The 25,155-nt window shown below is 37.5% G+C and overlaps 1 protein-coding gene across 1 annotated transcript; it reads left to right on the forward strand.

Moving 5' to 3' along the window:
- The first annotated feature begins 1,124 nt into the window (after nucleotides 1-1,124).
- On the forward strand, nucleotides 1,125-5,152 carry LOC104225646 (sm-like protein LSM3A). Its single transcript, XM_009777492.2, has 3 exons — nucleotides 1,125-1,320; nucleotides 2,622-2,717; nucleotides 4,767-5,152. Exons 1-3 carry the CDS (start codon nucleotides 1,204-1,206, stop codon nucleotides 4,845-4,847), a joined length of 294 nt encoding a protein of 97 aa, XP_009775794.1. The 5' UTR covers nucleotides 1,125-1,203; the 3' UTR covers nucleotides 4,848-5,152.
- The last annotated feature ends 20,003 nt before the right edge of the window (nucleotides 5,153-25,155 follow it).

Below are 25,155 nucleotides of genomic sequence, written 5' to 3' on the forward strand. Positions count from 1 at the left end.
AGGATATGATGACATGTGCGCCAATGTCACGTGTAACCCCTCTAGTTGAGGAAGGCTTATCGGGTATTATACAGATGTGATCCTATAGGCTAAGAAACCTAAGACTTCCCTCATCTTATTTACATATGTGTGCTTAGACTGCTTATTTGCTAAAATTCCTTTATCGTACATATGTGCTCAAACTACTTATCTGTCAAAATTTTCTTTATCTTATATGTGTGCTTAGATTGCCTGTGTGTTAAATGACTAATTCACATAATTGAGTTTGGCCGGGACTCACCGTTGTTGACCGCGAGGGGTGCCTAACACCTTCCCCTCAAGGTTATTTCGAGCCCTTACACAATCTCTAGTAATGTAAACCGGTTTATGAGTTACTTGCTTTAGGTGCCCTAACGCACCTTAAATCCGTTAGGTGGCGACTCTTCAAATTCAAATACCCAATTCCCAAAAGGAAATGAGTTGTTCCCAATGAATGTCGAAACTCGGACTCCGCGAGGAAAAAGGGGGCGCGACAACATGTAGTCCTGAACTTAGAGTTACAAGCTCAAAAACTAAGGACAGGTAGTCCTTAACTTAGACTTACAAGCTCATAAATTAAGGACAGCTTGTCCTGAACTTATAGTAACAAGCTCATAAGTTAAGGACACTTGGTCTTGAACTTAGAGTTAGAAGTTCAAAAATTAAGGATACTTGATCCTTAACTTAGAGTTACAAGCACATAAATTAAGGACAGATAGTCCTTGACTTAGAGTTACAAGCACAGAAATTAAGGACAAGTAGTCCTGAATTTCGAGTTCCAAGTTCAAAAATTAAGGACATGTAGTCCTGAACTTAGAGTTACAAGTTCAAAAGTTAAGGACAAGTAGTCCTCAACTTACAATAACAAACTCATAAGTTAAAGACACTTGGTCCTGAACTTTATGAGCAAAAGGGTATTTTCGTCCGGGTGGGTAAAATTTATTAAAATAGTGGCTAAAGACTAAAGACATTTTAAACCGTAGTTTAAAAATAAATACATATTTTATTAGTGGCTAACGGTGCACTTCCCTTTGGGCCGAGCCTATTAGATGGGCCTACCTTTGGACCTGCGCCTCTTAACCACCACGACTAACCCTCCCAACTTCATTATAACATAAACCTTTGGCTAATAATATCAAATAGTCGCGTTTGAATTTCCAGAGAGGGAGAGAGAGAGAGAGCGCAATGGGAAGTGAAGAGGAGAGTGCAGTGAAGGAGCCATTGGATCTCATAAGGCTCAGTCTTGACGAGAGAATCTACGTTAAACTCCGTTCCGACAGAGAACTCCGCGGCAAACTTCATGTATTTTTAACTTTTTCCTCTCCTTTTTTTTTCTTCCTTTTCCAATTTTTATTGCCCATGTTTCCTCTATCTTTCTTGGTGATAATTTATCTGGTTGAATAGTCATATTTAGCTATATATGTATGCAAGTTGGTGGATTCTTACGATTTTTCTAGCTAGCCTATGATGTACCTTTAGCCCTTTTGCTTCTTATTCTAGGGTTTATGCTGTTTCTTTGTTTTCTACTTTTTTACCTTATGTTCGGGCTCATTTGTATAACGTATTTTTTTTCAATTAGATGGATAATATTTACATTATTTATATAGCCGCATCTGGTGCAAATTATTGCGCATTAGCACATACTAGTAATTGTAGAGGGAGCACAAACATATAAATCAAAGCGTATGCTTATTTTTCCTAAAAACCTACTGAATTTTCATGTTGCTTATGTAGTCCTAAAGATTATAGTAGCAACAACTACAACTACGCCTCAATCCCAAGCTAGTTGGGGTCGGCTCTTAACGAATATAGCGGTGCAAAAATTCTAGATTGATATAGAAGAATATAATAAATAATAATATGAGCTAACCCATAAAAATAGGAAAGGGGGTGTTTAAAGATACTAATGCACTATCATTATTCAAGCAGGTAATACAAACATGGGAAATGGATTGGTATTTTATTTTTCATTATCTCATGAAAAATAAGATGTCTGAAAAGTAAGAACAATAGGAAAGCAATAGAGGCAGAAACGAGACGTTATCTGTGAAAGTAAAACTAGACTATTATCCAAGCAATGTGTAGAGGCATCTTTTCCAAATGTTAGCATTCAAATTTCAAGGTGGGTTAAACGAGGAATTGTTGACGAAGAACCTTGGGAGAGGGAATAAGCAATGATGTGTCTCATTGAAAACTACTTGCAGTTGCAGTACATTAATTCCCTGATTTGCACAGACATTATATGAAACATTTTACCTGCATGTAAACTGGTGGTTGCTTTTCTTGTTTGCCTATTTCTGCAAATATTTGGTTACCTGGTCACATAGTCTGGATTAGGAAAATAAGACAGTTGTAACATAGTTGCATTATTAGTAATGCTGAAGACAATTACATGATGTTGCTGGAAATTACTGGATTATGTTATTTTTTGCGGATCATCTTGTTATTTATCTGCTTTAATATTTTTAGATGTTTTCTTTTCTCTTTTACTTCTTGTTTAATTTCACTGGCATCACACGACTTTTGAGTTTTCCAATTCCGTAAAATCATTAGTGAGAAAAGCTGTGCGGTGACACTAAGCGCTCATGGGTTTTCCTTTCCAGGCTTATGATCAGCATCTTAATATGATTCTTGGTGATGTTGAAGAAATTGTGACCACAGTCGAGATTGATGATGAAACATATGAAGAGATAGTGCGGGTACGCTTAATATTTCTATATCTACTCTTTAGTTTTCGAACTTGAGATATATCTCTTTCTCCTTTTTCTGGTCATTGCAATACATTGTTCAAGTTAGCAAGACCCTCTGTTGTAAGATGTTTGTAAAGTGGATTATATGTACTAGTAACCCAACACCCCCCCCCCTCCTGGAGTGGGGGCTTTGGTCTAGTAGTAAAGTGATATGTTTGGCGACTTCACAAAGCTCTTCATGAAAATGAAGCAAGTTCCCAGAGCTACAAAAGACAACAAATTCACTACCTGTTTTACGTCAAGCAGTACGTGGAGTAACTCCCGATATAACAGTAAACCAGACCTTTGAAACACTTCGGTAGTGCTCCCAAATAATGAATCAGAGCACATGAAACCATTGATTTAGTAGTAAAGTGTAGCTTAGGCGAACATCATGTGTTCGAATTATGCCAAACAAAGGCCTGGTATTTGGATGCACCCATTATCCACCGAGTTTCGAAACATGCACCAGGTGGCTAAAAAGACTTCTGACATGAAATCCTTTTGGTCTTGAAAGACGTGATAGTATTTCTTTAACTAGGGGTTATCTTTGGGTTCTAATGTTATGCTACAGTTATACTTGAGAAAGAGGAATCTATGAGTGCAATAATTTGCTATTTCTGAGTAGAGATAATATTGTGCAAGTATTGGGTAGCTCTTTAATCGGAAGGTCATGCTAACAATGTCTTTAGGGTCTCAAATGTTGCGGGTACCCATTTTTGAGCTCGGGTTATATTCTCTGTGTACCTGATGAAGTAGAAACCTAATTTAGTAGTGGAGGAAGCCGATTATCTAAAGTAAAATATGACATTTTCACTAAGCATTGTTTTCTGCCTGATGAAGGGGAGCCTTGGCGTAACTGGTAAAGTTGATGCCATGTGACCAGGAGGTCATGGGTTCGAGCCATGGAAACAACCTCTTGCAGAAATGTAGGGTAAGGTTGCGTATAATAGACCCTTGTGCTTCGGCCCTTCCCCGAACCCTGCGCATAGTGGGAGCTTAATGCACCGGGTTGCCCTTTATTGCTTTATGCGTGATGAGTTATAGTTGATGGAAAACTATGTTGCTTTTCCTATGTTATATGAACTCGGGTAAGTAAAGTAAGAATGCATGTTGAGGCAATTGATTTGCCTAGGTCCCTTAATATGGATACAAGGATACCAACTGAGAGTTGGTGTAAGGCTATTGATAACAAGTAAATGCAGTTCCCGTTATGCACTAATCTACAAGGCTGATGATTAAATTAGCTTTATTTTGGGAGTTAAATGTTTGGAGTAGAATTGTCTCTTTTCGCATACTTGTTCTAGGCATTTAGGATTAAAACAAGTTTAAGTTATCCTCTTGTGTTCTCTCCATTCTAACCTTCTGGGGTATAAGCCGATATATTTATGGTAATTGATCATGCCTGAAAAGGCTAGAGAGGCACCTATGTGTGTATCTCAGAAGCGGATCTCAACCACAGCATATCAGGTCATCTTGGACCCCACTCCCCAGGGTGTTCCAGGTGATTTTAAGGGTCTGACTAACGTAGTTCTCAGCCTGATTTAGCTCCTTTCTAATCCTGAAGTTCCAAGAAGTTTTCTACTCTTAGACAAAATACAAAGACCTGGAATTATTTAATCTTTCTTCAGAATCAAACAATGCCATGATACTTAATTCTTTTGTAGTTACGTTGCATGAAAATTGAGTGATGTAGGGATTTCTAATTTGATCTAATTGAAGCGGCAGTAACCTCTTTTTGTCTTAACACAAACTTGATCTTCGTACATGTACATAATTTCCGGTAAAAGGCAGAGCATCACATACTGTTAAGTGAAAAGTTATATACAATGAAATTTGAATCCCCCCCACCCCCACCCACCCACATTACACTTGTAGCGGAATGTGTTTATTTTGGATTGCTTTTTGCAAGAGTTGCTCTTTGTCTGTTAAGGTTAGTTGGGGAGGAATTATTTCCATTCGTTCTGCACACTGATGATTGCAAAATCAGCTGACCTGGTTCTCTTGATTGTGTTTTAGACGACGAGACGGACCGTCCCTTTCCTATTTGTTCGTGGAGATGGTGTAATACTGGTGTCTCCTCCACTGCGAACTGTTTGATCAGGAGAAAAGCTGTGCTGGTCACAAGTGTGTATCCAAATCTGCAATCACGCTATATTTTGTTTAAGGTGCTGCAGTTGACTCAATAGACTATTACTGGGGAAATGTTGGGGAAGGTGGTCTGTGTAACAATCTGGTTTTCGAAGCAAAAGACTACTAATTTTGAAATCCTTGTGATCATTCTAGCATTTGCTATTGTACCCTGAGCTTCATAAGTTTATGTAATTGATTAGGACCTCATGAATCTTGAACTGCCTATTTCTAAGGTGCAGCTGTAAAATGATCAAAGTGACTGTTTATCAAAATAGGGGTGTCAAAGACTGACAACATGCTCTTAACTTGAATCTGCCTTACTTTTGTTTTTTGGTAAAGGTGGAGCTGGGCCGGCTTGCATATCGACTATTTGACTGGTTAAGTTAACCTGTTGCTAAGGGACAACTGCTAAATGAGAGAATTGTCTGTTCTATTTTTTTCCTTATTTGCTCGTCATTGGCTTTTTAATGATTTCTCTCCCTGGTAGATTCTTGTATGTTGGGCGTATAATTCCTTGTTCCAAGGGGTATCAGTTGCCGTTGGTTGGTTTTGCAAAAAACAAGGAAAATGATATCAGATGACAGGCAGTATTCATTGTGTATTATGAGAATTTTTATAAGTTAATTAATTTACATTGATTGTCAAATTATGGCAACTGTCATTCTTTATCTGAGTTTGGGACATGCAAGTTCACAACGCTAGAGTTAAAAAGGCGTTTGTGGCTTTGTGGGGGATATTTCTATACGAGTGCTCTACCATCTGAAAAAACCTTTTCCTTGCTGTTTGTCACCACCTTTTCTATTTAAGCGTATGTTAAGAGCAATAAGTTGGGATAACAGTGTGAGCACGTGATTTTTGCCCTATGAAAAAATTACTCCCAAAAAATTCAAAATAAAATGATTTTCCTTGGTGTGCAATTTTGAGAATTTTTGTGACATTTTTGGATAATTATTTGTATTTGTCTGTGCATGTTTATTTGTTAAATTAATAAAAAATACAAAAATATGTCGCATTTTGCATGTAGGATTTAATTCTACAATTGTTTACTAATTAAGTTTGTTTTACAAAAATTGAAAATTACAAAAATAGGCATCTTTTGCATTTTTAGCATTTAATGTCCAAATGTACAATTTTATGCTTAATTATTACTTAATTGTGCGTTAATTGTTATTGGGAGTTAATTTGCAATTTTATAACTTAATAATAATTTAAGGATTTTTAGGATTTAGTTTTAGAAAAATAAAAGAAGAAAAGAGAGCAAAAATACAAGGAAAAATCGGATTGGGCCACTTCTTCAATTGTAAACCACAAGCCCAAAAATGCCCAACCTTCCCCTACGACCCGGTCCATTTCAAACCGGGTCGACCCGGTCCATTTCAAACCGGGTCGACCCGGTCCATTTCAAACCGTGTCGACCCGGTCCATTTCAAACTGGGTCGACCCAGTCCATAACCCAAATACCCAACACCTCCCTATCTTACATTTTACAAAACAAAAAAAAACCTAAAAAACCTAAAGAGATCCCCCCCCCTTTTCTCTCCATCTTCTCCAAAGCTTCCTCACGCCCCATCCATGGCTGCCCTTGCATCATCTTCTTCGACACAAACACACACACACACAGCTCCAAACCAAAAGCCAAACAGGCTGCTTTCTTCGTCGTCGTCGAGCTCGAGCTCCCATGGCTGCCTTCCTCGACGAACAGCACCCTAGCACCTTGCCTTTTTCTTCGTCGTCTTCTCCACCACGTCCAGTCATGGACGACCTCAAACAGCCCCAAGCAGCCATGAACGAGCAGCAATGTCTCCCAGCAGCTCCACCATCGTCGTCGCGTCCAAACGACCCTCGTCGTTGTTGCTTCCTCGTCGTTGCTGCTTCCTCGTCGCTACTGCTGCCCGCGTCCAGCTACGACGAGCAGCCATGGCTGCTCCAGCAGTGTTGTTGCTGCTGCTCCGTCGAGCTCCACCAGCAGCGACTGCCATGGCCAAGTCGCTTCTGTTTCTGCTTCATCTTCTTCGTTCTTCGTCAAGCTCGAGCTTGAGCTCGACATCTATGGCTGCTTCAAGACTGTGCTTCATCTTCTTCAGTCGTTTCCCAGCCTGCTTTAGCTGCGTTGCTGCTGCCCCGTCGTCCATCACGTTCAAAACCAATTCCCACCGCTACTGCTTCATCGCTGGCATGGTTATGTCTTCTGCTTCACCTCCTTCAGTTGCTTCTTAGGACCGTCTTCGTCGTCGTTTGTTCGAGTTTTGGTTGGGGTCGTCAAAACAGTCCGTACCTAGTTCGAGTTCGTCGTTGGTCAGTCGTTGTTCGTCGTTTCGGTCCGATTAGTGGATTTTGAGTTTCACTTTTGTCCGTGTTTTGTTTTTGATATTCTCAAATCTAAAATCGTTAAGTGTTTGATTTTTGTTTTGTTCGTGTTCATTGTTTTGTTAATTTTTCAGTTTGTTCATGTGAAATTGTTAGTTTAATGTTGTTAGATTCAAATTGAAGTTTAATTAATTATTTCTTCAGTTTGTTTCATGTGTTGTTATGTATTTTTTCAGAAATTGTTAAATCGTTTTGTTGTTGTTTGAATCCGTCATGTTTTGTTGTTTAAAATAGATTTTAATGCATGTTTATTCTTTGTTTGAAGTTCATTCAGTAATTTAATTTGAGTTTGTTTTGGTTTTTGACTTGTTGATTTAGTTTGAATCATGTATCTTTGTTGTTAATATTGTTGTCTTTTTTGCTCATTCATTTTTGGTCTAAGTTAACCAGGATTGGTTCCCAATATGGTTAATTTATTCACATTAATTTGATGTTGTTCAATTTGTGTTCATGTGATTTGTTGTTGAATTTGTTTAGAAATTGGTCATATTTGTTATATTTTGGTTGAGATTGATTAGGTGAATTGGTTATAGCTGATGGGGTAGTTTGGTAAATTGCAGTACGTTCAGGGGTAAAATGGTAATTGCAATAAGGTCGGAGGGGTAGTTTTGGAATTGAACATTTTGAATAATTCTTTATGTTAAGCATGGGGGACAAGATGTAATGGGGTGGGGTTAATATAATTGTTTCATATAGTGGGGGACAAGACATAATGTAGTGGGGGGGGGAATATTGTAATTGTTTATGTTAGGCATGGGGGACAAGATGTAATGGGTTGGGGTTGATATATTTATTTAATGTAGTGGGGGACAAAGCATGTAGGCATGGGGGACAAGGGTTTAAAATAAAGAAAATATTAAGTAGTGGGGACAAAGCATGCAATTGAGGGAATATTTGGGGTTGGGGATTCAAGACAAGAGTCTTGTTATAAATGGAGTCATTAGGACTTGAACAAAAAAAGACTAAGACTTGAGAGAAAAAACTTAGACTGAACTTGAAAGATTTTTGAGTATTAATTTGAGAGTGGAAGACATTCCGAAAATCCCAAGAGTGTTAGAGAGTTAAAAAAAACAAAAAAAAACAAAGGGAGAAGCGAGTTTAGTCTTGGGTTTAATACACGCGTGGTTTGTTGTTGTTTAGCTTGCTTACAAACTTTTGGGTTTATTCTATTGAGTTGTTCGGTTTTTCCTCAAAGTTTTCTGGGCCTTGAATCTGATTCGAATTTGTTGCTGTTGGGTTGCTGTTGTTGATGTGTATTTACACTACTGCTGCTTCTAATGATCTTCATCTTCTTTCCTTGCTTTCCCAAATACCAGGTACACAAACTGATACACTGGTTCATCTTGTAAGTCACTCGAGGCATGAATGCAAACAAATGAGAAAGATTTGAAGTTGTAATTTAATGTAGTCTTTTCCTTCTTTTACTGTCTGTATGTAGAATGTTCTATGCGTTGTCATGCAAACTCCTTAAACAACTCACTTTTGAAACTTAACCATAATAACTCGAAAGTATGTAAATAAAGTAGGACCTTATCTTCATTTATTTTAGAAAACAAAAAATAGAAAATGTAGTCATGCTAAGATTATCCTTTTAAAAAATAATGAGACGAGCCTCGCCAAATAAAAATACAAATTGCGGGGCCCTCAATAATTGATCATAATAAATACTTAGAATTTGGGATGGACTGTTTAGTGAATTTCACTGCCTTCCCCAAAGATAAAAACGCGTTAGACTCTTTAGGCGCGACTTAATTAAATTATATTCTTAAATTCGGGTGCACATTTATGTGACCCAAATCCAAATCTCAACGGAGTCGAAATGTGTTAACAACTACGGGTGCATTGATTGTGACGTGGTTCGAGATGCATTTTCACGACGTTGCAATTCTATAAAAAATAAATGATAATAATAAAAGCGGTTTAAACTTAATAAAAGCACATAAGTCACAACATGTATTTAAATCAGATATTTAGCCATTATAACAATTTAAGCGACCGTGCTAGAACCACGGGATTCGAGGGTGCCTAACACCTTCCCTCGGGTCAACAGAATTCCTTACTTAGAATTTCTGGTTCGCAGACTTCATTTGGAAAAGTCGAATATTTTCCTCGATTTGGGATTCAAGATAAACCGGTGACTTGGGACACCAAAAGCCAAACCTTTCCCAAGTGGCGACTCTGAATTAAATAAATAATCTCATTTCGAATATTGTCATTTAAATTGAAAAAACTCCCTCGCGCATTTTACCCTTTGAGGTGGGCGCGCAAAAAGGAGGTGTGACAGCTTTGGCGACTCTGCTGGGGAATTAACCTAGAACCTTTGGTTCAGGGTTCAAGAATTCGAGCTTAGAATAATTGTTATATTTGGCTTTATTATCTGATCTTTATTACATGTTTTGGCATAACGTGCTAAATGTTGTCTTTTACCGCTTTGATATTATCTGAACTGTATATAAACTGTGCCGAAACCCTTCTCTTCTTACCTCCGGGGAGAAGCTCGCTGGTCGAGACTCCCTATTCTGTTAGTGTCAATACCTGAAATAAGAAAGAGGCCGGACAAGTTACAAAGCCGGACGATCTCGCGGGTCCCCGGTACGTAGCCCCCTCCTCGACTCGAGTTGTCCGCTCGGGTACACAGTCTAGAACATATACCCAGGTTATAAACCTAGTATAACAAAACCTCATGCCGGATCCCTAGTAGGAACGCTTATTTGCATCATGTTGCATTTGACATAGGGGACTCAACACAGGGGTTGGGTCCGTCTAGGACAGGCAACCTGAAATGAAAAGACCATCCTACTGCATCCCGTTTGTTTTGCGCATTTATTTGCTTCGGATCTGCATGCTGACCGATTTCTAAAAAAAAATTTAAAAAAAAAAGAAAATAAAAAATAAAAACAAAATTTGTCTTTTAGTTTGATTTATGAAAAAAACATATATAAAAAAAACCTTTTATTCACTTTCAAAATCCAAAAAATATATATATATTTATTTAAAAGTAAAAAAAGAAGGGAAAATTCAAAATTCAAAAAAAAAATGTTGTTTCTTTTGTAGTATCTCTTTTATAAATTCAGACTAATAGTCTAAATACTTCCTTAAAAGATTTTTCGAGATTTCAAAAAAAAAGGTAAAAAAAAAAAGTTCAAAGAAAAAATATTTCTTTAGACTTCATCTCTTTTCAAAAATAAAAAAAAAACAAAAAAAAATATAAAAATCCAGAAAAAATATTTTCTCATTTTCTTTAAAAGATTGTATTCAGAAGGGGTTTAGTTTATTTCCTCTACTCCTGTTTGTACCGAACTACGCGGGTCTGATTCTCACTGGATGTGAGATACGTAGGCAAACCTCATCGGTTCCGACCCCAATTTTCAAAAAATCCAAAAATATTTTTCATTAGTTCCTTCTTTAGAAATCTTTCCTTAGAAAATTCAAAAAAAAAAAAGAAGTTTTTAAAACTCAAAAAAAAGAGGGTAGTTTCCTTCTTTCTGAAGTATTTCATACGGAAAAAGAAATAAAAGAAAAAAATAATAATAAAAGAAATAAAAAATCAAAATCCAAAATACGTGTTTCTTTTATTTTGAAGTAATTTTCCAAAAAATAAAAACAAATCAGAAAAAAGAGAATATATATATATATTCATTCTTTTAATGACTTTCCTTCTTTAAAAGTCTTTCTTTCGTAAATATCATAGAATTAAAAAATTAAAGTCCAAAAATATTTTCATTTTTCTTTAGAAGTACTTTTGTAAATTTAAAAAAAAAAATAAACTCGAAAATCCAAAATATTTTCTTAAAAGTGCCTCTTTCGAAAATTAAGAGACGACAGCCAAAATCCAAAGAAAATATTTTCTTTCTTATTTAGAAAAAGAGAGAACAAATGAAAATTCAAACAAAAATATTTTCTTTTTTTTACTTTTAAAAATTCTCAAAGTTCCAATCAAAAGAAAAGGAATTGTTTTTTTAGAAGTCTTTCTTTCAAATAAAAAATAGAGTCAAGTTCAAAAATCCAAAAAATATATCTTTTTCTACTTTTAAAGCATTGTTTTTAGTAAAATCAAAAAGAAACAAAAATCCAAAAAAAAAAACCTTTATTCTTTTAAAAGCATTTTTTTCAAAAAAAGAGTTAGTTTACTTACTCTATTCACGATCGTCCGAACTACGCCGGTTTGATTCTCACAGGGTGTGAGTTACGTAGGCAACCCTCATCGGGTCCAACCTCCCCTTTTTCAGAAATAGCCAAAATGTCAGAATTTTAATTTATGAGTCAGGTGATGCCGTTTTGTCAAGAATAGCCGAATGTTCCCGAAAGGGACGGCGGAAGGCTGACTTTGCACAAACAGCCATTTTTGGTCATTTTTTAAAATTCTGACCAAATTACCCAATGGCCTTAGGATCCTCGTCCCCGAGGCTCTGCGAGGCCATGTTCCCAATGTCGGGTCACCATTCTGAAAAAAAGAGTGATAAATAAATCAAGTGATGTTGTTTTTGTCAAAAACAGCCAAATGTTCCCGAAAGGGACGGCGGAAGGCTGACTTTGCACAAACAGCCATTTTTGGTCATTTTTTAAAATTCTGACCAAATTTCCCAATGGCCTTAGGATCCTCGTCCCCGAGGCTCTGCGAGGCCATGTTCCCAATGTCGGGTCACCATTTTGAAAAAAAGAGTCATAAATAAGTCAAGTGATGTTGTTTTTGTCAAAAACAGCCAAATGCTCCCGAAAGGGACAGCGGTAGGCTGACTTTGCATAAACGGCCACTTTCGATCATCTTTTAGAGTTTTGATCGGTTGACCCTCACAGCCTTAAAATCTTCATCCTCGAAGTGCTGAAAGGCCGTGTTCGAAAATCAGATCTTTCTTTCTAAAATATAGTCAAATCATTTTTGAGTCAAATCATTTTTGCTTAAATCACTTTAATAAATGTGCAGGATGAGCACAATGCAAAATGAACACTTGTTTCTTTATTTTTGCACTTGTTAGTCCCGAACTACGCAAGATCTGATTCATGCGGGGTCATGATACGTAGGCAATCTCCATCGGATTCGATCATAGCTATAAAATAAATTGAGTGAAAAAATAAACTGAAAGAAAAGGAGAAAGAAAATTGAGTGAAAAAGAGAAAAGAAAAAAATAGTGAAAAAAAGAAGGAAAAAGAGTGACAAAAATAAAAATAAAAACAAAAAAAAGAGTGCAAAAAAAAACGGCAAAAACAAGATCAAGAGTGGTTTAAGAGAGGCAAGAATAAAAGAAAAGAGGTTCATAGTGAAGAGGGCTAGTTTAAGGCCGGGATGAAACATGCAACCCGTTCAAACACATGGTAAAAACGTTTAACTGTTTAGGTGCATTGCATCCCATCGTGCGATTTCCTATATGTTAAATGCCTCAAAACTAACAAGGTTGTGCGTGCGAGTAAATTAGCCAGGTTCTGTTCAGGTGATTGGTTTTGTTGGTATGCGGTGATGAGCAGCCTTGCACGCGGCCACAACATTATACACAAAACTGAGCTCCACCTCCCAGAAATGTCCAGCTTAGTCTAGCTTCTTATTTTTTTAAGCATGGTGTAATAAGGAGGTCAGCAAACAGTAAAAGTAGCATGCAACAGCAGTAACATTGCAGTCCCATGGTAGTCCCAGCTACCAAGACTTCCCGAACTACATTGACCTGATTCCTGTTTAGCCCAGGATATGTAGGAAACCTTTGAAGCAAAGGTTCGGTCAAATCTTTTTCAAAAAATGCTTCAACAGAGTACTCGGATGGGCAAAAATCGCTCGCTTTATCTTTGCACGAAAACCCTTCGTGTCTCCGGGCAAAGAGGGGCAGCTGTAAGCACGTGATTTTTGCCCTATATGAGAATTACTCCCAAAAAATTCAAAAATAAAATAATTTTTCTTGGTGTGCAATTTTTGTGATATTTTGTGATATTTTGTGTAACTATTTGTATGTTTGTCTATGCATGTTTATTTGTTAAATTAATAAAAAATACAAAATATGTCGCATTTTGCATGTAGGATTTAATTCTACAATTGTTAGTAATTAAATTTGTTTACAAAAATTAAAAATTACAAAAATAGGCATCTTTTGCATTTTTAGCATTTAATGTCCAAATGAACAATTTTATGCTTAATTATTACTTAATTGTGCGTTAATTGTTATTGGAAGTTAATTTGCGCTTTTATAACTTAATTTAGTTCTTAATAATAATTTAAGTACTTTTATAATTTAGTTTTAGAAAAATAAAAGAAGAAAAGAGAACAAAAATACAAAGAAAAATCGGATTGGGCCACTTCTTCAATTTCAAACCACAGGCCCAAATAATTGCCCAACTTTCCCCATGACCCGGTCCACTTCAAACCGGGTCGACCCGGTCCGCTCCATTAACCCAACACCCCTTCTTCATTTTTGTCCAACACAAAACAAAACCAAAAAAATAAAAAATAAAAGGTGAATTATCACTATTAATAGTTTTTTTTATATATATAAAAAATCCGAAAATATTTTATTTTTATTTTTATTTTTTTTTTAAAAAAATATATATAATAATTTCGGGAATGATTTAAAAAAAATAAGAAAAAGGGAAGTATTGAATAAAAAAATATAAAAGTAAAAATAGGTGAAATTCTCTTCTTTTTTTTAAAAAAAGTAAAGGAATGTAGAAAATTTAAAAAAATAAAAAGTTTTGTGGAAATTTTTAAAAAATTTAAAAGTAAAAGAAGGTTGGAATTAAAAAATAAATATAAAGGTATCTGAAAATTTAAAAAAATTTAAAGTAATTGAAAGTAGCATTTTTGAAAGATAAAGAAAAGATAGTGGTTTGTTTTTTAAAGAAAAGTTAAATAAAGTGAGATTCTCTTTTAAAAAAATAAAAAGTGAGATTTTAAATAAGATAAAGTAATTAAAGTTGGAATTTTAAAAATAAAAGTAAATAAAGGTGGGATTTCTTTTTCTAAAAAAATAAAAGCAATTTGTAAGTGGGATTTCTTTTAATTAAAAAATAATAAAATAATAAAAAACAAATCTGAAAATTTAGAAAATTTTGCTATAAATAGAAGAGAAAATTTAGGAAGAAGGGAGTGGAAAAAAGAGGAAAAACTAGATAGAGAGAAGAAGAAAAGAGGGGGCAGAGAGAGCAGTATACACTCGATATACACTCTGGATACACAGAATATACAGGGACAGAATTCATTTTGGAGAGAGTAAAAAAGATAGAAACAAATTTTCTGAAATATTGAGAGTGGAAGAACACCATAGAGAGTTCAAATCTAGAAAGAAAAAATAAAGAGAGATTTCCGCACTATTTGTCTTCTCCATTTTTACTAGTTTTCTCCGTGTTGCTGGGATTTCTGGACTGAGGTGTTGAAGCTACTGTGTTGGGCTTTCTGCTGCTGTATGTTGCTGTGTTACATACTACTCTCCTACTTCTTTTCTTCTTGTACTGCCATTTCCAGGTACACATTTGTACACTCTTGGCTTGAAGCGAAAAAAATGAAATATTAATCAGGCTTTGTTTCTGTTGAATTCCTCCTGTTTAGATTTGTGTTTGAATATTAATTTTCCTCTCTTTGTATAAAAATGTAGTTGATTGATTAATGAGTAATAAGGTTACATATGTATAACTTCTTCATATAATAATGTTAGTTTAAATTAATCGAAAAATAGTTAATCTGTTTTGATATTATGGTGTGTCAATCTCATGTTCTAGTATTATTGAATAAAAGAATATAGAATGAAAGCAGTTTTTCTTTGAACAAACTCGATCGCAATTTTCCATTCGCATTAACCGTAAACTAATAACTAATAAGTTACATCTTTTCAGCATGTAATTAATTGAGGTATTTTCTTTTGTTTTAGAGACAAACTTAATAGAAAAAATGTAGTCACTGTAGGTTTATCCTTAAAAATAAAAATGAGATGAGCCTCGCCGAAAAATACAAAAATCGCGGGGCCCTCAGTAAATATTTGCTTTAAAATTGCTTAGAATACCGTTTAGCAAAATTCCACGGCCTTCCTAAAATAATGATACGCTAGTCACTTTAGGCGCGTATTTAATAACGTTATCTCTTTAAACTCGGGTGCACATTTATGTGACCCAAATCCAAATCTCAACGGAATCGAAATGTGTCTCTAATCACGGGTACATTGATTGTGACGTGGTCTGAGATGCACTTCCATGACGTTGTAAATTTTTTTTTTTAAAATAATGGATGAGACGAGCCTCGACAAACAAAAATGCACAAGCTGCGGGGCCCTCTAAATGTATATATTAAAATACTTAGAATTCGGGACAGGCCGTTTAGCGAATTTTACAGTCTTCCCAAACTGACTATACGCTAGTTGCTTTAGGCGCGCCTTTAATAATTTATTTTCCTTAACTCGGGTGCGCATTTCATGCGACCCAAATCCAAATTCTAAAACATCAAATAAAATATGTTTCGGATTGTGGGTGCATTTCATGTGACACAGTCCAAAGATATGTTTTAAGCGATGTTCACATTTCTTAATAATAATAATTAATAAAGCGGTTAAAAGATAAAATTTGCACATGGTTCATAATTGTATTAAAAATCAGATAAATAAGCCGAATATAACAGTTGAGCGACCGTGCTAGAACCACGGAACTCGGGAATGCCTAACACCTTCTCCCGGGTTAACAGAATTCCTTATCCAGATTTCTGGTACGCAGACTGTAATATAGAGTCATTCTTTTCCTCGATTCGGGATTAAATTGGTGACTTGGGACACCCTAAATCTCCCAAGTGGCGACTCTGAAATAAATAAATAAATCCCGTTTCGATTGTCCTTTAATTGGAAAAACTCTCTTGTACCCTCTCGGGTACGGAAAAAGGAGGTGTGACAATGAACATTCCCCTGCCTACTCTCACAAATGGGCCAATAGATGGAATGATCTGTGAAGCTGAGGAATTTGATCCGGCACTGAAGGCTATTGCAGCCATTGCCGAGATAGAAGAAAAGCCAAAAAAACGATTGTCAAGCCTGAAAGTTCCCCATCAGACGGGAGTCTCGGTAGCCAGTCTTGCTATCCTTTCTGCATCTGGATTGTCTCAGGGGTGTGATCCAGATGTTTTACTTTATTGTCTTACTTTCCGATGTAAACCCTTCTACCTTCAAAAATTAAAAAAAAATCAAAAAAATCAAAAAAAAAATCAAATGAAATTGATATTTCATTTTCCCGGAATGTCTCTTTTCTTAAAATCTTGTCAATTTTCTCATTCTCTTTTAGTTCTGTTAAATGCAGATTTCAATAATATGACATGCTTGCGGACTTCATGCCCGGATCTTAAAACTCTGTCAGACCTCGAAATAATGAATCAAGAATTGGGTCGCAATGAAGAATAGCTTAAGGAAACAAGACAAAGAGTTGGAACAACTGAAGGAAAATTGATTCCCGAAATTGGAAAGGTCCATACATTACAACAAGAGTACTGCCAAAAAGAGTGTGTTGTACTTGGGACACATCTAAGGAAATGTCCTTGAAATAACTGTCAATGCAAATGCAGTCAAAAGGTACTATGTTGGATCCTTTATATAATAAAATCTTTTTCGGTTGAGATGACGAAGGCTTTCATTCTCGCTACCCAAATACTATCAACCCTTTGCAAACCCATTTGAGCAGGTTACTCTTCTTTGATTACCCCCTTTGGAACCTGAAAATATTATTGAAAATAAAATGAAAAAAAAGAAATTGAAATGAAAAAAAGAAGAAGAAAGAATTGGAAAAATAAGAAAATATATATACAAAAAAAAGATAATGAAAATTAAAAAAAAGGGAAGGGAAGTGAAAAACAAAGCAAATCAGAAAAACAAAAAAAAAATCCAAAAACAAAAGTTGCCTGAACTACGTTTGACTTGATTCCGAAAGGATACGTAGACAATCTCTCCTTGGGGTTAAGTCACACCAAAACAAAAATCCAAGAAGTCCCCCAAAAGTGAAACTGGGGCAGAAGTTATAATGGTTCGGCAATGATCCCGCCCAAAGGGTTCCAAAGTTGTAGTTCAATCCAAATTCTTTTCACCCCAAACCTTGTTCAAGTCCTTCTGATCAATCGGCAAATTGGTTCAAAATGGGAGGATGGAGTTATTTGGATCTGATACAACAAAATGAGAAGAATAAAATGAGAGAGTCTTATTGGTGAAAACCCACACGGGCACCGTAAGGCGACGGTATGCAGAGAAAATCAAAATGAGAAGTCTTGTTAGTGAACACCCACACGGGCACTATAAGGAGATGGTAAGAAATAAAATGAAAAATGCCAGCTCGTGAAAACCCACAAAAGGCGCCCATGATCGAAAATAAGATCCTCACAGCCATCAGCATCAACAAAGTCCTGGCAAGGTTCCTCGGTATTCAAGGCAAAATAGTGATGAATTTTTGAGAGTCGGACGGTTTACACAGGTCAGGCATCCAGTCCAAAAGGCATGTCATGTTCATTGAAGTCCGCATGTACTCCAGATAAGTCCTTCTCTACTTTCCCCGAAAGGGACACTTCTAGTTTTAAACTCATTCTCCATTCAATTATTTGTTTCTCTTTTGGATCCTTTTAGTCTAACACTCTTCCAAAACCAAGACAAAGAAAGGATGGCAAGACTGATTTACAGGGCTTTCATTTGATACACGCTAATGTGCAAAAGGCACCCAGCCTCAGCAGGTGCATCAAGACGACCTCGACTGGCCATGGCAGCCGATGCTCAGGAATCAAAACTCTTGGAAGGAGAAAATCAAATTAAAGCGCTTATAAAGGCAATTGAAGTTGAAAGGGTTGAGTTTCACGTGGCTAATCGCCTCAGCGAAGTTGAAGAAACCAAGGTACCCCCAAATGCTCTAAAATTGAAGTTGGAAGAAAAAAGACAGAAAAGAAAGGCCTACAAAGGCAAAATAAAGTTGGAAAGGTTAAGTCCCACGCGACTAGCCATTGCAGTTAGGTTTGAGGATCAAAAATTCCCTAATGCACCCCAAAAAAAAAAGGAAAGAACCGGCAAATCCCCAGAGGGTCTCCCTTTGTACAAATCCCCACAGGGTCTCCCTTTGTAAAAATCCCCACAGAGTCTCCCCTTGTACAATCCCCCAAAGAGTCTGCCCCAGCAAATCCCCAACGAGTCTGCCTTGTACAAATCCCCACAGAGTCTCCCTAATAAAAATCCCCACTGAGTTGGCCTCGTAAAGAATCCCCAAGCAGAATGGGATGAAAGAACCAAAGCCTTACACGGGCAAATCATCTCAAAATCCGGAAATGCGAGTCTGATCAGTTTAAAAGGGGTCGCCTGTGAATCCAATCAATGGCAGAGTTTCTCAACAGGAATTAGGCCGAGACCAAGCAATTGGAACGATCAAGGCCACCGAACCAACCACCATTTTCAAACTGACAATTTTTCTTTGTTTAGGAAAATTGAGACAGGTGCGATCCAAAGCAACCGTGCAAGAAGCAGGTGTAGCCCAAAAAGAAATGAAATGCGCGAGCATTGAAACAGCTTTACAGCAGGAAAACGACCAAAAGGAAGTTTCCCCAGAATTCTTTCATGCATTTTGATAAATAAAAGGAAATAAAAAAGGAAAACCAAAGAAAAGAAAGAAGACAAGAAATAAAAATGAAAATCCCAAAAGAAAAACAAATCATGGTAGCATAGGACCTCATTCCTCAACTATCCCGGTATAAACCACGGATCTCCCTGGCATAACCCAAGGAGCTTTTTCTATCCAAATCCCCGGCATAACCCGAGGACTCTTTTCCTTTTTCGGTATAACCCGATGACTTCCCCGGCATAACCCGATGACTCTTTCCTTTTTTCGGCATAACCTGATGACTTCCCCGGCATAACCCGAGGACTCTTTTTCGGCATAACCCGATGACTTCCCCAGCATAACCCAAAGACTCTTTCCCTTTTCCGGCATAACCCGATGACTTCCCCGGCATAACCCGAGGACTCTTGCCCTTTTCCGGCATAACCCGAGGACCTCTTTTCTTCACGGCATAACCCTTGAAGCTCCCTGGCATAACCCAGAAGCCCTTTTTTCCTTTTCTCCCGGCATAACCCGGTCAGTTTTCCGGCATAACCTGGAAATCCTCCTAACATTAGGGCTCCAACCCCTGAGTTGAGCTTTTTTCTGTTAAGCCGACATTAGGGCTCCAATCCCTGAGTTGAGCGTTTTTCTATTTAGCCAGCATTAGGGCTCTAATCCCTGAACTGAGCATTTTTCTGTTAAGCCGACATTAGGGCTCCAATCCCTGAGTTGAGCACTTTTCCATTTAGCCAGCATTAGGGCTCCAATCCCTGAACTGGGCGTTTTTCTGTTAGCCGACATTAGGGCTCCAATCCCTGAGTTGAGCACTTTTCCATTTAACCAGCATTAGGGCTCCAATCTCTGAACTGAGCATTTTTCTGTTAGCCGACATTAGGGCTCCAATCCCTGAGTTGAGCATTTTTGTAGCAAGCATTAGGGCTCCAATCCCTGAACTGAGCGTTTTTCTGTTAGCCAGCATTAGGGCTCCAATCCCTGAACTGAGCATTTTTTCTGCTAGCCGATATTAGGGCTCCAATCCCTGAGTTGAGCACTTTTCCATTTAGCCGACACTAGGGCTCCAATCCCTGAGTTGAGCATTTTGTTTTAGCCAGCATTAGGGCTCCAATACCTGAACTGAGTGTTTTTCTGTTAGCTAGCATTAGGGCTCCAATCCCTGAACTGAGCATTTTTTCTGTTAGCCGACATTAGGGCTCCAATCCCTGAGTTGAGAACTTTTCCATTTAGCCAGCATTAGGGCTCCAATCCCTGAACTGAGCATTTTTCTGTTAGCCGACATTAGGGCTCCAATCCCTGAGTTGAGCATTTTTGTAGCCAGCATTAGGGCTCCAATCCCTGAACTGAGCGTTTTTTTGTTAGCCAACATTAGGGCTCCAACCCCTGAACTGAGCATTTTTTTATGCTAGCCGACATTAGGGCTCCAATCCCTGAGTTGAGCGTTTTCCTGTTAGCAGACATTAGGGCTCCAATCCCTGAGTTGAGCGCTTTCCATTTAGCCGACACTAGGGCTCCAATCCCTGAGTTGAGCATTTTGTTTTAGCCAGCATTAGGGCTCCAATCCCTGAACTGAGCGTTTTTTCTGTTAGCCAGCATTAGGGCTCCAATCCCTGAACTGAGCATTTTTTCTGTTAGCCGACATTAGGGCTCCAATCCCTGAGTTGAGTACTTTTCCATTTAGCCAGCATTAGGGCTCCAATCCCTGAACTGAGCATTTTTTCTGTTAGCCAGCATTAGGGCTCCAATCCCTGAACTGAGCATTTTTCCTGTTTAGCCGACATTAAGGTTCCAATCCCTGAGTCGAATGTTTTTCCTTTAGCCAGCATTAGGGCTCCAATCCCTGAGTTGAGCAACTTTCCTTTAGCCAGCATTAGGGCTCCAATCCCTGAGTTGCGCATTTTTACCTTTTGCGACATTAGGGCTCCAATCCCTGAGTTGCGCTTTTTAGACTAGAGTTGTCCCATCCCCTCATCAATCCTATAGATTATTATGGCAATTAACTCATGAAATTTTCCTAGTGAAACTGGGGCAGAAAAAATTCGTTCGTTTGTTTTGTTGTCTCAGCAGGTCTGACCCTGAGGTGCATGGATCGAGACGACCTACGGGATGAGTCTCAATCCAGAATAAAGAAAAGAAGAAAAGAACAAAAAAAAGAAGATGTTCCCACATATTGGAACAAACAAAGGGCAGGTCGCTCAAAAATTGGATCAAATTCCTGAGCTCCGCCAATCGCGTTTCACTCAATACTGCAGAAATAAACAAGCACCTACAACTTGCGAGCATCAAGATTCGGATCGAAGTCTACAAGCAGAATCAGCTAAGACCCAAGATCAAGCTGCAAAAGAATTATAGATAGGAATCTTGTAACTAGCGGTTGACAGACATAAGTAGTTAGTTCAGTTTCAATTTCCTTTGGTTGTAATAAGGAGGTCAGTAAAGCGGTAGTGGCAACAGCAACAGCAGTAACAACAAGCATTGCAATCCCATGGTAGTCCCAGCTACCGAAACTTCCCGAACTACGTTAACCTGATTCCCCTTTAGCCAGGGATATGTAGGAAACCTTTGAAGCAAAGGTTCGGTTAAATCTTTTTCAAAAAATGCTTCACACGGAGTACTCGGATGGGCAAAAATCGCTCACTTTATCTTTGCACGAAAACCCTTCGTGTCTTCGGGCAAAGAGGGGCAGCTGTAAGCACGTGATTTTTGCCCTATGAAAGAATTACTCCCAAAAAATTCAAAATAAAATGATTTTCCTTGGTGTGCAATTTTGAGAATTTTTGTGACATTTTTGGATAATTATTTGTATTTGTCTGTGCATGTTTATTTGTTAAATTAATAAAAAATACAAAAATATGTCGCATTTTGCATGTAGGATTTAATTCTACAATTGTTTACTAATTAAGTTTGTTTTACAAAAATTGAAAATTACAAAAATAGGCATCTTTTGCATTTTTAGCATTTAATGTCCAAATGTACAATTTTATGCTTAATTATTACTTAATTGTGCGTTAATTGTTATTGGGAGTTAATTTGCACTTTTATAACTTAATAATAATTTAATGATTTTTAGGATTTAGTTTTAGAAAAATAAAAGAAGAAAAGAGAGAAAAAATACAAGGAAAAATCGGATTGGGCCACTTCTTCAATTGTAAACCACAAGCCCAAAAATGCCCAACCTTCCCCTACGACCCGGTCCATTTCAAACCGGGTCGACCCAGTCCATAACCCAAATACCCAACACCCCCCTATCTTACATTTTACAAAATAAAAAAACCTAAAAAACCTAAAGAGGTCCGCCCCCCCTCTTTTCTCTCCATCTTCTCCAAAGCTTCCTCACGCCCCATCCATGGCTGCCCTTGCATCATCTTCTTCGACACAAACACACACACACACAGCTCCAAACCAAAAGCCAAACAGGCTGCTTTCTTCTTCGTCGTCGAGCTCGAGCTCGAGCTCCCATGGCTGCCTTCCTCGACGAACAGCACCCTAGCACCCTGCCTTTTTCTTCGTCGTCTTCTCCACCACGTCCACCCATGGACGACCTCAAACAGCCCCAAGCAGCCATGAACGAGCAGTAATGTCTCCCAGCAGCTCCACCATCGTCGTCGCGTCCAAACGACCCTCGTCGCTGCTGCTTCCTCGTCGCTGTTGCTTCCTCGTCGCTGCTGCTGCCCGCGTCCAGCTACGACGAGCAGCCATGGCTGCTCCAGCAGTGTTGCTGCTGCTGCTCCGTCGAGCTCCACCAGCAGCGACTTCCATGGCCAAGCCGTTCTGTTTCTGCTTCATCTTCTTCGTTCTTCGTCAAGCTCGAGCTTGAGCTCGACATCTATGGCTGCTTCAAGACTGTGCTTCATCTTCTTCAGTCGTTTCCCAGCCTGCTTCAGCTGCGTTGCTGCTGCCCCGTCGTCCATCACGTTCAAAACCAATTCCCACCGCTACTGCTTCATCGCTGCCATGGTTATGTCTTCTGCTTCACCTCCTTCAGTTGCTTCTTAGGATCGTCTTCGTCGTCGTTTGTTCGAGTTTTGGTTGGGGTCGTCAAAACAGTCCGTACCTAGTTCGAGTTTGTCGTTGGTCAGTCGTTGTTCGTCGTTTCGATCCGATTAGTGGATTTTGAGTTTCACTTTTGTCCGTGTTTTGTTTTTGATATTCTCAAATCTAAAATCGTTAAGTGTTTGATTTTTGTTTTGTTCGTGTTCATTGTTTTGTTAATTTTTCAGTTTGTTCATGTGAAATTGTTAGTTTAATGTTGTTAGATTCAAATTGAAGTTTAATTAATTATTTCTTCAGTTTGTTTCATGTGTTGTTATGTATTTTTTCAGAAATTGTTAAATCGTTTTGTTGTTGTTTGAATCCATCATGTTTTGTTGTTTAAAATAGATTTTAATGCATGTTTATTCTTTGTTTGAAGTTCATCCAGTAATTTAATTTGAGTTTGTTTTGGTTTTTGACTTGTTGATTTAGTTTGAATCATGTATCTTTGTTGTTAATATTGTTGTCTTTTTTGCTCATTCATTTTTGGTCTAAGTTAACCAGGATTGGTTCCCAATATGGTTAATTTATTCACATTAATTTGATGTTGTTCAATTTGTGTTCATGTGATTTGTTGTTGAATTTGTTTAGAAATTGGTCATATTTGCTATATTTTGGTTGAGATTGATTAGGTGAATTGGTTATAGCTGATGGGGTAGTTTGGTAAATTGCAGTACGTTCAGGGGTAAAATGGTAATTGCAATAAGGTCGGAGGGGTAGTTTTAGAATTGAACATTTTGAATAATTTTTTATGTTAAGCATGGGGGACAAGATGTAATGGGGTGGAGTTAATATAATTGTTTAATATAGTAGGGGACAAGACATAATGTAGTGGGGGGGGGAATATTGTAATTGTTTATGTTAGGCATGGGGGACAAGATGTAATGGGTTGGGGTTGATATATTTATTTAATGTAGTGAGGGACAAAACATATAGGCATGAAGGGCAAGGGTTTAAAATAAAGAAAATATTAAGTAGTGGGGACAAAGCATGTAATTGAGGGAATATTTGGGGTTGGGGATTCAAGACAAGAGTCTTGCTATAAATGGAGTCATTAGGACTTGAACAAAAAAAGACTAAGACTTGAGAGAAAAAACTTAGACTGAACTTGAAAGATTTTTGAGTATTAATTTGAGAGAGGAAGACATTCCGAAAATCCCAAGAGTGTTAGAGAGTTAAAAAAAACAAAAACAAAAAAACAAAGGGAGAAGCGAGTTTAGTCTCGGGTTTAATACACGCGTGGTTTGTTGCTGTTTAGCTTGCTTACAAACTTTTGGGTTTATTCTATTGAGTTGTTCGGTTTTTCCTCAAAGTTTTCTGGGCCTTGAATCTGATTCGAATTTGTTGCTGTTGGGTTGCTGTTGTTGCTGTGTATTTACACTACTGCTGCTTCTACTGATCTTCATCTTCTTTCCTTGCTTTCCCAAATACCAGGTACACAAACTGATACACTGGTTCATCTTGTAAGCCACTCGAGGCATGAATGCAAACAAATGAGAAAGATTTGAAGTTGTAATTTAATGTAGTCTTTTCCTTCTTTTACTGTCTGTATGTAGAATGTTCTATGTGTTGCCATGCAAACTCCTTAAACAACTCACTTTTGAAACTTAACCATAATAACTCGAAAGTATGTAAATAAAGTAGGACCTTATCTTCATTTATTTTAGAAAACAAAAAATAGAAAATATAGTCATGCTAAGATTATCCTTTTAAAAAATAATGAGACGAGCCTCGCCAAATAAAAATGCAAATTGCGGGGCCCTCAATAATTGATCATAATAAATACTTAGAATTTGGGATGGACTGTTTAGTGAATTTCACTGCCTTCCCCAAAGATAATAACGTGTTAAACTCTTTAGGCGCGACTTAATTAAATTACATTCTTAAATTCGGGTGCGCATTTATGTGACCCAAATTCAAATCTCAACGAAGTCGAAATGTGTTAACAACTACGGGTGCATTGATTGTGACGTGGTTCGAGATGCATTTTCACGACGTTGCAATTCTATAAAAAATTAATGATAATAATAAAAGCGGTTTAAACTTAATAAAAGCACATAAGTCACAATATGTATTTAAATCAGATATTTAACCATTATAACAATTTAAGCGACCGTGCTAGAACCACGGGATTCGAGGGTGCCTAACACCTTCCCTCGGGTCAACAGAATTCCTTACTTAGAATTTCTGGTTTGCAGACTTCATTTGGAAAGTCGAATATTTTCCTCGATTTGGGATTCAAGATAAACCGGTGACTTGGGACACCAAAAGCCAAACCTTTCCCAAGTGGCGACTCTGAATTAAATAAATAATCTCATTTCGAATATTGTCACTTAAATTGAAAAAACTC

Source organism: Nicotiana sylvestris, chromosome 5 (genome assembly GCF_000393655.2).
Source record: "Nicotiana sylvestris chromosome 5, ASM39365v2, whole genome shotgun sequence".
In the NCBI taxonomy this organism is placed as follows: domain Eukaryota; kingdom Viridiplantae; phylum Streptophyta; class Magnoliopsida; order Solanales; family Solanaceae; genus Nicotiana; species Nicotiana sylvestris.